The 14391-nt window shown below is 41.0% G+C and overlaps 1 protein-coding gene across 3 annotated transcripts in view; it reads left to right on the top strand.

The window, feature by feature from the left end:
* Positions 1–14391, top strand: part of LOC110493701 (protein kinase C alpha type) — a 221728-nt gene that overhangs the window by 151994 nt on the left and 55343 nt on the right. For all 3 annotated transcript variants that reach the window (XM_036949697.2, XM_036949696.2, XM_090204820.1), the window contains exons 6-7: positions 12241–12397; positions 12510–12644. In XM_036949697.2, coding sequence (XP_036805592.1) covers positions 12241–12397; positions 12510–12644 — 292 coding nt within the window. The remainder of the gene's footprint in view (positions 1–12240; positions 12398–12509; positions 12645–14391) is intronic.

The following is a 14391-nucleotide window of genomic DNA, read 5'->3' on the forward strand; positions in this document are numbered from 1 at the left end:
CAGGCCACCATAGCGGGCGGTGTCTGTGAGTCATCAGCTGTAATAACCGCGGAAACACTACAGGCAAATGAGGAATTCTCTAGATGATGGTCATGACGACATTGGCGGTGATGACGATGTTGACGGCAGTGATGCTTAACATTTACTGACACAAATGAGGTCACTGGTGTCAGGAAAATAACCTCACACAACGTCCACAAAACAAAGGTGATGATCGTGGACTTCAGGAAACAGCAGAGGGATCATCCCCCCATCCACACCATCCACATCGACGGGACAGTAGTGGAGAAGATGGAAACTTTTAAGTTCCTCGGCGTACACATCACGGACAAACTGAAATGGTCCACCCGCACAGACAGCGTGGTGAAGAAGGCGCAACAGCACCTCTTCAACCTCAGGAGGCTGAAGAATTTTGACTTGTCACCAAAAACACTCACAAACTTTTACAGATGCACAATCAAGAGCATCCTGTCAGGCTGTATCACCGCCTGGTACAGCAACTACTCTGCCCACAACTGTAAGGCTCTCCACAGGGTAGTGAGGTCTGCACAACGCATCACCAGGGCAAACTACCTGCCCTCCAGGACACAGGAAGGCCATAAAGATCATCAAGGACAACAACCACCCGAGCCACTGCCTGTTCACCCCGCTATCATCCATAAGGCGAGGTCAGTACAGGTGCATCAAAGCTGGGACCGAGAGACTGAAAAACAGCTTCTATCTCAAGGCCATCAGACTGTTAAACAGCTACCATTAACATTGAGTGTCTGCTGCCAACATACTGACTCAAATCTCTAGCCACTTAATAATAAAAAATTGGATGTTATAAATGTATCACTAGTCACAAACAATGCCACTTTATATAATGTTTACATATCCTACATTACTCATCTCATATGTACAGTGGGGCAAAAAAGTATTTAGTCAGCCACCAATTGTGCAAGTTCTCCCACTTAAAAAGATGAGAGAGGCCTGTAATTTTCATCAAAGGTACACTTCAACTATGACAGACAAAATGAGAAAGGAAATCCAGAAAATCACATTGTAGGATTTTTAATGAATTTATTTGCAAATTATGGTGGAGCTGTCAAAAAGAGCTGTCAAAGGACACCAGAAACAAAATTGTAGACCTGCACCGGGCTGGGAAAACTGAATCTGCAATAGGTAAGCAGCTTGGTTTGAAGAAATCAACTGTGGGAGCAATTATTAGGAAATGGAAGACATACAAGACCACTGATAATCTCCCTCGATCTGGGGCTCCACGCAAGATCTCACCCCTCATCTTTTTAAGTGGGAGAACTTGCACAATTGGTGGTTGACTAAATACTTTTTTGCCCCACTGTATATACTGTACTCTATACCATCTACTGCATCTTGCCTATGCCGTTCGGCCATCGCTCATCCATATATTTATATGTACATATTCTTACTCATTCCTTTACACTTGTGTGTGTGTAAGGTAGTAGTTGTGAAATTGTTAGATTACTTGTTAGATATTTCTGCATGGTCGGAACTAGGAAGCACAAGTATTTCGCTACACTCGCATTTACATCTGCTAACCATGTGTATGTGACCAATAACATTTGATTTGATTTGAACCTCATATTGCACCTTTATTACCCATCCCACCCAGTCCCAGCCTATACCAGAAGAGTCCCGATACTGACCACAGCACCACAGCTGTCCACCAAGACACTACTGCTCCCACTGACTCCACTGTCATAAAACAGCCCTATTATCAATATACAGAATGTGTAGACACAGTGGGACTGTATAAAAAAAAAGTCTACAGTCACCCAGAAGTGGGCAAGCAGCCAACTGCCACAGAGGAGTTATTGTGGCTAAGCCCAAACCTTAGTCCCACAGCCAGCCAGCCTTCACTCCTAGAATCACAACCTTCACTCTCTGTGGTGCTCTGGGAAGGGGTGTGGAGGGGGACTGTCAGGGGAGGGGTGTAGAGGGGGACTGCCATGGGAAGGGGTGTGGAGGGGGACTGCCATGGGAAGGGGTGTGGAGGGGGACTGTCATGGGAAGCGGTGTGGAGGGGGACTGTCATGGGAAGCGGTGTGGAGGGGGACTGTCATGGGAAGCGGTGTGGAGGGGGACTGCCATGGGAAGGGGTGTGGAGGGGGACTGCCATGGGAAGGGGTGTGGAGGGGGACTGCCATGGGAAGGGGTGTGGAGGGGGACTGCCATGGGAAGGGGTGTGGAGGGGGACTGTCATGGGAAGGGACTTGTGGTGGGAAAGGACAAGGAGGGGAACTCATTGGAGGAGTGGGTATGGCGAGGGCTTCCTAGATTTATAGATTATTTACCGAAGGAGGAGGCCTATCATGGAAGAATTGAGGGTTGGTGGAGGGTGGGAAGTTCAGCCTCAAAAGAGAGAATGCTTTGTGTAGTGAGACCCTCTATGTGGAATTTAAAGCCCTCCAGAACTCTCTGGTCAACCAGAAACTGTATGGGGTGGTTTCCCGGACACAAACTAAGCCTAGTCCTGGACTGAAAAGCAAGCTCAGTGGACAATCTCTATTGAACGTGCTTTTTAGTCACACACACACACACACACACACACACACCGCTGATTCCTCAGCGGGGCTCCCCGACAGAGAGAACGGAGCAGCTGAACTTTGTGGTTGGGCTGGTTGTCTCCTGCCAGAGAATTTCAACAGGCAGCCATGTCATTGGTATTCTGTGGCTGGCCTTGCTGCCTGGCTCTCTCCTGAGGACCACTTACCCAGTCTCTCTCTCTCTCTCTTTTTGTGTCTGTGAGTGTATACACACACAACCATCTCAGTTTTCTCTCTCTAGCCCCTCTCACACTCACACATCCTTTTCCCTCCCTCCCTTTGACCCCTGTTAACTCGGTGACTGACTAACATACCCGCCCCTTTGACCCCTGTTAACTTGGTGACTGACTAACATACCCGCCCCTTTGACCCCTGTTAACTTGGTGACTGACTAACATACCCGCCCCTTTGACCCCTGTTAACTTGGTGACTGACTAACATACCCGCCCCTTTGACCCCTGTTAACTTGGTGACTGACTAACATACCCGCCCCTTTGACCCCTGTTAACTTGGTGACTGACTAACATACCCGCCCCTTTGACCCCTGTTAACTTGGTGACTGACTAACATACCCGCCCCTCTTCTTATGGTTTCAGGAAAACACCTTTGTGTCCAAAAGCTGAAGTCATCTCCTGTTATCCTGACATTGGTGCCTCGTTCCCTGAGCTCTTTACATTCTACTGTCTATGTGTCAGTTCCGTTGGGTTTAGGACCAGCAGACAAAGATACATGCTGTACGGACAACTGCAGAATAGTCCGGAAAGTCCTGCAATGAAGAGGAGTTTTCATTTCGATAACCTAATTTCTAACGTTGGTCCTAATATTTCTATATTTCCTCATTTTTACTTTTAGATTTGTGTGTAGTGTTGTTGTCTATTGTTAGATACTACTGCAATGTTGGAGCTAGGAACACGAGCATATCGTTACAACCGCAATAACATCTGATAAATACGTGTGTGCGAAATACGATTCGATTTGGTACAAACAAAGGACAATCCAATGTACTCAGAGAGAAGAAGGGTCTGAAAAGAGAAGTACAGTTCTATCTGATTCACTGCGTCTGCTACCTCCATCTATCACTCAATAATACTGCGCCCACTCGGACAAGGTCCGCGTTAATCACGTAACAAGTGCCTGTTCTTTACAATCCAAGGCGCTTTTTATATGGCGACTGTCCTCGAGATTCTGGTCTCCAAGGTAACGGTAGCGTTGAGCCCCCCCCCCCTTTCATGTCCCAATGTGTCAATGAGGACATTGACTGACTGACACTTGTAGGAGATAGAATTGTCGGGAGACGTGTGATGCGCAACCAATGTGTCAGTCCACATGCACTACCGGTCAAACGCTTGGACACCTACTCATTCAAGGGTTTTTCTTTATTTTTTACTATTTTCTACATTGTAGAATAATAGTGAAGACATCAAATCTGTGAAATATCACCTATGGAATCATGTAGTAACCAAAAAAGTGTTAACAAATCAAAATATGTTATATTTGAGATTCTTCAAATAGCCACCCTTTGCCTTGATGACAGCTTTGCACACTCTTGGCTTTCTCTCAACCAGCTTCATGATTCAGATTAATTTATCCACATCAATGGAACAGTAGTGGAGAGGGTAGTAAGTTTTAAGTTCCTCGGCATACACATCACAGACAAACTGAATTGGTCCACTCACACAGACAGCATTGTGAAGAAGGCGCAGCAGCTCAGAAGAAGCTCAGGAGGCTGAAGAAATTCGGCTTGTCACCAAAAGCACTCACAAACTTCTACAGATGCACAATCGAGAGCATCCTGGCGGGCTGTATCACCGCCTGGTACGGCAACTGCTCCGCCCACAACCGTAAGGCTCTCCAGAGGGTAGTGAGGTCTGCACAACGCATCACCGGGGGCAAACTACCTGCCCTCCAGGACACCTACACCACCCGATGTTACAGGAAGGCCATAAAGATCATCAAGGACAACAACCACCCGAGCCACTGCCTGTTCACCCCGCAATCATCCAGAAGGCGAGGTCAGTACAGGTGCATCAAAGCTGGGACCGAGAGACTGAAAAACAGCTTCTATCTCAAGGCCTTCAGACTGTTAAACAGCCACCACTAACATTGAGTGGCTGCTGCCAACACACTGACTCAACTCCAGCCACTTTAATAATGGGAATTGATGGGAAATGATGTAAAATATATCACTAGCCACTTTAAACAATGCTACCTAATATAATGTTTACATACCCTACATTATTCATCTCATATGTATACGTATATACTGTACTCTATATCATCTACTGCATCCTTATGTAATACATGTATCACTAGCCACTTTAACTATGCCACTTTGTTTACATACTCATCTCATATGTATATACTGTACTCGATACCATCTACTGCATCTTGCCTATGCTGCTCTGTACCATCACTCATCCATATATCTTTATGTACATATTCTTTATCCCCTTACACTATGTATAAGACAGTAGTTTTGGAATTGTTAGTTAGATTACTTGTTGGTTATTACTGCATCGGAACTAGAAGCACAAGCATTTCGCTACACTCGCATTAACATCTGCTAACCATGTGTATGTGACAAATAAAATTTGATTTGATGAGGTGGTCACCTTTTTAATGCATTTCAAATAACAGGTGTGCCTTAATGTGTTTGATCCAGTCAGTTGTGTTGTGACAAGGTAGGGGGGTATACAGAAGGTAGTCCTATTTGGTAAAAGACCAAGTCCATTTTATAGCAAGAACAGCTCAAATAAGCAAAGAGAAACGACAGTCCATCATTTCTTTAAGACATGAAGGTCAGTCAATATGGAACACGTCAAGAACTCTGAACGTTTCTTCAAGTGCAGTCGCAAAAACCATCAAGCACTATGTTGAAACTGGCTCTCATGGTCTGGTCCAAATAGTACATTTTTGTTTCCAACCGCCATGTCGATGTGAGACGAGGTGTGGGTGAACGGAGGATCTCCACATGGGTATTTCCCACCGTAAATAATGGAGGAGGAGGTGTTATGTAATGGAGGTGCTTTGCAGGTGACACTGTCTGTGATTTATTTAGAATTCAAGGCACACTTAACCAGTTTGGCTACCACAGCATTCTGCAGCGATACGCCATCCCATCTGGTTTGGGCTTAGTGGGACCATCATTTGTTTTTCAACAGGACAATAACCCAACACACATCCAGGCTGTGTAAGGGCTATTTTACCATGGAGATTGCTGGAGATTGATGGAGTGCTGCATCAGATGACCTGGCCTCCACAATCCCCCGACCTCAACCAAATTGAGATAGTTTGGGATGAGTCGGACCGTAGAGTGAAGGAAAAGCAGCCAACAAGTGCTCAGCATATGTGGGAACTCCCTCAAGACTGTTGGAAAATCATTCCTGGTGAAGCTGGTTGAGAGAATGCCAAGAGTGTGCAAAGTTGTCAAGGCAAAGGGTGGCTATTTTGAAGAATCTCAAATATAAAATATATTTTGATTTGTTTAACACTTTTTTTGGTTACTACATGATCCCATATGTGTTATTTCATAGATTTGATGTCTTCACTATTATTCTACAATGTAGAAAAGAGTCAAAAAATAAAGAAAACCCCTTGAATGGGTAGGTATTCTAAAACGTTTGCCCGGTAGTGTACGCTACAATTCAATACTGTAGATTATACAAGAATAACTGTAATTCCATCAAATAAGTCTACATGTGTTGTGTGAAGTTCTGTTAGAGGGTCGAGGGTTCCTCCTACTGGCTGCTAATGGAAATGGAGTTTCATTTTTAAAGAGAACACGGAGGGTTTGTCCAAATTTGAGTTAACAATATTATTTTCTGGCCATGCATGACAATGGGTTATGCACAAGCAGTTAAATCACTTTTTGGTGGAGTTGGTTCTGCACACAAGCACGCTCTCACACACACACGCGCACACACACACACACACACACACTGTCCAGCCAGGTAATATCATGCTGTTGTCTCCCCGCCCACGCAATCAAAACGCAAGGCCATTATTCAAAGGTCACTTGGATCGGCTACTAGCGCTTTGCCTACACCTTCTATTTGGAGCCGTTTTTAAATATTAAAAACCTAACCTTTGTATTGTGACAGTTAAAAGTCGGGTCCTTTAAGAAATAGTGTGTAGTAACGTGTATGGTCTTTGGTCACCTGTACATGTTAATATTTTACCGTTGGACCTATATGGAGATGTTGTGTGTTGTATTTATGCCAATGAAACTATAGTATAGACTTAAGCCGATTGAATATATCTGTACATTGCATGTTCATACAGTATGTGTGTGCTGGGGTGCAATAATGAACTGGTATTTACAAAACTGGGCGGTGCTCATGTATTCTCATAGGTTTGTAGGTGTGTGAGTTCATTCCTAGGACTGTATTATACACTTTGGAAACAGATATCAAGATGCATCACCGTCTTGGTATTTTACCTTCTGTCAGTGTTGCAAATGACAAAGAAGTATGCCATAATGACACAGCACATGCTTCAGAGGGGTTCCTTACCTAGCCAAGTGTAGGCTAGAATGACTCTAGGGCCGTCTCAAATGGCACCCTATTCTCTATATGGTGCACTACTTTTGACTAGTGCCAATGGGGCTCTGGTCAAAAGGAGTTCACTGTATAGGGAATAGGGTGCCATTTGAGACTGCCGTTTTGAGAAGCATCCTAGCTTGCGTCAACACATTATTCCCCCATTCCAGCCTAGTTCCATTAGCAGGTTAGGTCAGAGTTAGCCTGGTTGCTAATATGTTTGTCTGTTTGTTGTTATCTGACGCCTCTGATATGCATTGTCCTGCCAGGGATGACGTTTGGTGACAGCGGTGTGATGTAATAATGTCTGGTAGGATATATTGTTTTATTTATGGTGTAGGCTGCTGTTGTGATGTAATGTCTGGTATGATATATTGTTTTATTTATGGTGTAGGCTGCTGTTGTGATGTAATAATGTCTGGTAGGATATATTGTTTTATTTATGGTGTAGGCTGCTGTTGTGATGTAATAATGTCTGGTAGGATATATTGTTTTATTTATGGTGTAGGCTGTTGTTGTGATGTAATAATGTCTGGTATGATATATTGTTTTATTTATGGTGTAGGCTGTTGTTGTGATGTAATGCCTGGTATGATATATTGTTTTATTTATGGTGTAGGCTGCTGTTGTGATGTAATAATGTCTGGTATGATATATTGTTTTATTTATGGTGTAGGCTGCTGTTGTGATGTAGTAATGTCTGGTATGATATATTGTTTTATTTATGGTGTAGGCTGTTGTTGTGATGTAATAATGTCTGGTAAGATATATTGTTTTATTTATGGTGTAGGCTGCTGTTGTGATGTAATAATGTCTGGTATGATATATTGTTTTATTTATGGTGTAGGCTGCTGTTGTGATGTAGTAATGTCTGGTATGATATATTGTTTTATTTATGGTGTAGGCTGTTGTTGTGATGTAGTAATGTCTGGTATGATATATTGTTTTATTTATGGTGTAGGCTGTTGTTGTGGTGTAGTAATGTCTGGTAGGATATATTGTTTTATTTATGGTATAGGCTGCTGTTGTGATGTAATAATGTCTGGTATGATATATTGTTTTATTTATGGTGTAGGCTGTTGTGATGTAATAATGTCTGGTATGATATATTGTTTTATTTATGGTGTAGGCTGTTGTGATGTAATGTCTGGTAGGATATATTGTTTTATTTATGGTGTAGGCTGTTGTTGTGATGTAATGTCTGGTATGATATATTGTTTTATTTATGGTGTAGGCTGCTGTTGTGATGTAATAATGTCTGGTATGATATATTGTTTTATTTATGGTGTAGGCTGCTGTTGTGATGTAATAATGTCTGGTATGATATATTGTTTTATTTATGGTGTAGGCTGTTGTGATGTAATAATGTCTGGTATGATATATTGTTTTATTTATGGTGTAGGCTGCTGTTGTGATGTAATGTCTGGTATGATATATTGTTATATTTATGGTGTAGGCTGCTGTTGTGATGTAATAATGTCGGGTATGATATATTGTTTTATTTATGGTGTAGGCTGCTGTTGTGATGTAATAATGTCTGGTATGATATATTGTTTTATTTATGGTGTAGGCTGCTGTTGTGATGTAATAATGTCTGGTATGATATATTGTTTTATTTATGGTGTAGGCTGCTGTTGTGATGTAATAATGTCTGGTATGATATATTGTTTTATTTATGGTGTAGGCTGCTGTTGTGATGTAATAATGTCTGGTATGATATATTGTTTTATTTATGGTGTAGGCTGCTGTTGTGATGTAATAATGTCTGGTATGATATATTGTTTTATTTATGGTGTAGGCTGCTGTTGTGATGTAATAATGTCTGGTAGGATATATTGTTTTATTTATGGTGTAGGCTGCTGTTGTGATGTAATAATGTCTGGTATGATATATTGTTTTATTTACTGTGTAGGCTGCTGTTGTGATGTAATAATGTCTGGTAGGATATATTGTTTTATTTATGGTGTAGGCTGCTGTTGTGATGTAATAATGTCTGGTATGATATATTGTTTTATTTATGGTGTAGGCTGCTGTTGTGATGTAATAATGTCTGGTATGATATATTGTTTTATTTATGGTGTAGGCTGCTGTTGTGATGTAATAATGTCTGGTATGATATATTTTTTTATTTATGGTGTAGGCTGTTGTGATGTAATAATGTCTGGTATGATATATTGTTTTATTTATGGTGTAGGCTGCTGTTGTGATGTAATGTCTGGTATGATATATTGTTATATTTATGGTGTAGGCTGCTGTTGTGATGTAATAATGTCGGGTATGATATATTGTTTTATTTATGGTGTAGGCTGCTGTTGTGATGTAATAATGTCTGGTATGATATATTGTTTTATTTATGGTGTAGGCTGCTGTTGTGATGTAATAATGTCTGGTATGATATATTGTTTTATTTATGGTGTAGGCTGCTGTTGTGATGTAATAATGTCTGGTATGATATATTGTTTTATTTATGGTGTAGGCTGCTGTTGTGATGTAATAATGTCTGGTATGATATATTGTTTTATTTATGGTGTAGGCTGCTGTTGTGATGTAATAATGTCTGGTATGATATATTGTTTTATTTATGGTGTAGGCTGCTGTTGTGATGTAATAATGTCTGGTATGATATATTGTTTTATTTATGGTGTAGGCTGCTGTTGTGATGTAATAATGTCTGGTATGATATATTGTTTTATTTATGGTGTAGGCTGCTGTTGTGATGTAATAATGTCTGGTATGATATATTGTTTTATTTATGGTGTAGGCTGCTGTTGTGATGTAATAATGTCTGGTATGATATATTGTTTTATTTATGGTGTAGGCTGCTGTTGTGATGTAATAATGTCTGGTATGATATATTGTTTTATTTATGGTGTAGGCTGCTGTTGTGATGTAATAATGTCTGGTATGATATATTGTTTTATTTATGGTGTAGGCTGCTGTTGTGATGTAATAATGTCTGGTAGGATATATTGCTTTATTTATGGTGTAGGCTGCTGTTGTGATGTAATAATGTCTGGTAGGATATATTGTTTTATTTATGGTGTAGGCTGCTGTTGTGATGTAATAATGTCTGGTATGATATATTGTTTTATTTATGGTGTAGGCTGCTGTTGTGATGTAATAATGTCTGGTAGGATATATTGTTTTATTTATGGTGTAGGCTGCTGTTGTGATGTAATAATGTCTGGTATGATATATTGTTTTATTTATGGTGTAGGCTGCTGTTGTGATGTAATAATGTCGGGTATGATATATTGTTTTATTTATGGTGTAGGCTGTTGTTGTGATGTAATAATGTCTGGTATGATATATTGTTTTATTTATGGTGTAGGCTGCTGTTGTGATGTAATAATGTCTGGTATGATATATTGTTTTATTTATGGTGTAGGCTGCTGTTGTGATGTAATAATGTCTGGTATGATATATTGTTTTATTTATGGTGTAGGCTGTTGTTGTGATGTAATAATGTCTGGTATGATATATTGTTTTATTTATGGTGTAGGCTGCTGTTGTGATGTAATAATGTCTGGTATGATATATTGTTTTATTTATGGTGTAGGCTGCTGTTGTGATGTAATAATGTCTGGTATGATATATTGTTTTATTTATGGTGTAGGCTGTTGTTGTGATGTAATAATGTCTGGTAGGATATATTGTTTTATTTATGGTGTAGGCTGCTGTTGTGATGTAACTGTTTTAACCCTGTTTGGACCCCAGGAAGAATAGCTTCTGCTCTGAGTCCCAAATGGCACCCCTATTCCCTGTATGGGCTCTGGTCTAAAGTAGTGCACTATGTAAAGCATAGGGAGACATTTGGGACGGAGCCCCTGTCTCTCCCAATGAAGCGTTCTAACCCTCCAGCCCTCTCTCACCTCTGACAGCATACTCCATCACCCGCTATCCAAACGACATTAACCCCCCAAATCCCCCAGCACAGGTGCAAGCAGGGAAGAACAGACAGAAAAAAAGTTAAAAGCTTATTTGCACATGGCTTATCGAATTGTCTCGTAACTTAATTCTCTCTCAAATGACAATCCCAGAGGCAACAAATGTAGCCCCTTTGTTATGTATATATATACTATCAATGGCTGATACGATATGGATTCATTTTCAGTACGTTTGGCGTTGTGAGGGAAATATAATTACTTATAGTTTAAAATGTATTTAGGTAAAATAACTACTATAGCTTAATATAATTACTATATCTTACATTTTATTTATTTATTAATTGGGACTCCCAGCATCCCCTGTTTGCTGAAATTCTGTTGCTTCCCTCAAAGCGAAGATACAGGCACTCTAAGTGTAGAACAAACAGGTCAAAACTCTCCTTCATGCCAGCTGCTATCAGCTTTCTCAATAAGCTGTAGTACTCTACTGTTAGGTATGGACTGACACTATTCATGCCTGGTTTAGAGGTCTACTTCCTGTGTACATATTGCTGTATATATATTTTTTGTGTGTATTTATTGTCATGTGTTCATTGTGTTTTTATTATGTGCTGCAAAGTGGTTTGCCCCTCTGGGATAATAAAGACTCTAATCTATTACTCTACTGTACCCTATCAACACAGAGTGCCAAAATGGCATCCGTTATGCCGTTTTACTCTCGTAGCTTACCTGCTCTCGTTCCGAGTCAAAGGTCAATCTAGCATTATAATCAACAGCCCCTGTGTCAGGGCCAGCATTTGATTGACAGGACCACATGAGAAGCTGTCTCCTGGGCTTAAGGGCTTGCCTGGCCAGTCAGGCGTTCAGTGGGTCGGTCTCCGGTGGCGATGCCCTGCATAATGTCAAGTGGTTGGCTGTGCTCCATGGCTCTAGGAGCCAGAGTGCTAATGGGGTGCTAATGTCCGTGTCTAGGCGCTGTTTACTGTACATGGCTAAATACAGGACCACAGGGAGGTTGTTACTACTGAAATAGTAACAACAATACACATACTGTATTTTTTATAAAATGTCCCCTGATTGTTGAAATGCCATGTCCGTTATTAAATCCATCATGGTGTTACAAGGCAACTGTATAAAGAACACTAACTTTTCTCAAAGTAATCCACTGAACAAGCAGTAATGTCACCTGTACCACTGTACCATGTATTAGTTCAAAATCAACATTTCCCCCTGTTGTTTCTCCATCAGTGGGCGAAGGGCGAAATCTGATCCCCATGGACCCCAACGGCTCGTCTGACCCTTACGTCAAGCTCAAGCTCATCCCAGACCCCAAGAATGAGACCAAGAAGAAGACCAAGACCATCCGCGCCAACCTCAACCCCACCTGGAATGAGTCTTTCATATTGTGAGTTGAGGTGTACCCCTGGGCACAGTGTTAGGTCCCTTTCACGTTTGTGTATTATGGGTAATGTAGTCATTATAATTAACCCTGTACATATGTCTGTGTGTTATTCCAGCAAGCTGAAGCCTACAGACAAGGACCGCAGGCTGTCTGTGGAGGTGTGGGACTGGGACCGGACCACCAGGAACGACTTCATGGGCTCCCTGTCCTTCGGCGTGTCAGAGCTGATCAAATCGCCTGTGTGTGGCTGGTAAGTACAACATTAGATGACATTCCAATGCAGTGTTCCTCTATCTGGTAGGGAATATACAGTGCCTGCCATAATTATTGGGACAGTGAAGCATTATTTGTTCTTTTGGCTCTTTACTTCAAAACTTTGGATTTGAAATCAAACATTGACTATGAGGGTAAAGTGCCGTCTGTCAGTTTTAATTTGAGGGTATTTTCATCCATACCGGATGAACCGTTTAGAAATGACAGCACTTTTTGGACCTCCATTTTAGGGGAACAGAAGTATTGGGACAAATTCACGTGTATTAAAGTAGTTAAAAATTCAGAATTTGGTCCCATGTTCATAGCACGCAATGACTACATCAAGCTGGTGACTTGACAATTTTGTTGGATGCATTTGCTGTTTGCTTTGGTTGTGTTTCAGATTATTTTCTGCCCAAGTATTGTGTACTTTTGGGGTCACTTTTATTATCAATAAGAATAGAATATGTTTCTTAACACTTCTACATTAATGTGGACGCTACCATGATTACAGATCATCCTGGATGTATCGTGAATAATGATGACTGAGAAAGTGATAGACGCACAAATGTCATACCCCCAAAAAGATGCTAACCTCCCCAGTTATTGTGATTATGAGAGGTTAGCATGTCTTGGGGGTATGAGATATAATGCTAACCTCCCCTGTTATTGTAATGGTGAGAGGTTAGCATGTTTTGGGGGTATGATATTTGTATAACTTTCTCACTCATCAATATTGACGATTCATTCAGAATTTGTCCCAATACTTTTGCTCCCATAAAATGGGGGACACTATGTACAAAAAGTGCTGAAATTTCTAAGCGGTTCACTCGATATCGATGACAAAAGCCTCAAGTGAAAGCTGACAGTCTGCACTTTAACTTCATAATCATAGTTTTAATTTCAAATCAAATCTTTTGGAGTATAGAGCCAGAAGACTAAACACTGCTTCACTGTCTCAATAATTACAGAGGGCATTGCATCTCATTTTTTTTGTATTGTGTTTTATGTAGACTACAGGAAGAGTAGCAGTCGTTAAGTTAATAGTCAAGAAGGGATCTTAATGAACATATACTTCATTTAATTGGTCCTGGTTTCCCGTTGGAAGCAGTAACAGCTGTCGTCTGATATGTTTTATTGCGGTTTCTATTTGGAAAGAGCAGTGATAAATCATGATAATTAGTCCCTTCTTTTCAACTTACCTGCATTTCATGTCATTGTTTGTCATCATCACAGAGCCTCTTGGCGCTGTAGTCCCTTATATATCAGTCTGGTACAAACCGATCATTAATCACAACAGCAACAGTGAACTTTATCTCCACGTCTCGGTGCCCTCTAACGGCCGTGGGTCATAAATAGGGATGTGTTTCATGAGCACCGCCAACACAAGGATAATTCTGGCCCAGTGGGACTGGAGCTGAAGGGACTGTTGCTTTGTAATGAACAATGCGTCTGGGCCAAGTGGGTATGAATCAGGAGGTAGAGTGTGATAGAGGAATGAAGTGATGCAGGAAGTGATGCGGAGACGTAAGCTAGTGGCCGCTCTATACCTAGCTTTTTGTCTCCGGGTTGAACATCTCTCTCTTTTTTTTTTTCCCAGTTTTATAGGCTGTTGAGATGTTTTTATGCTCTTAGAAACATTCTGTTACTTTTAACACTTATCTACTGGACTATAAATAGCAAGCTGGGTCTCTGTGCTTGGATTCACATCTATGTTTGTTTTTTTTTGTCAACAATCATAATTG

The sequence above is a fragment of the Oncorhynchus mykiss genome, chromosome 17 (genome assembly GCF_057628025.1).
Source record: "Oncorhynchus mykiss isolate SJ-2025 chromosome 17, ASM5762802v1, whole genome shotgun sequence".
Lineage (NCBI taxonomy): Eukaryota > Metazoa > Chordata > Actinopteri > Salmoniformes > Salmonidae > Oncorhynchus > Oncorhynchus mykiss.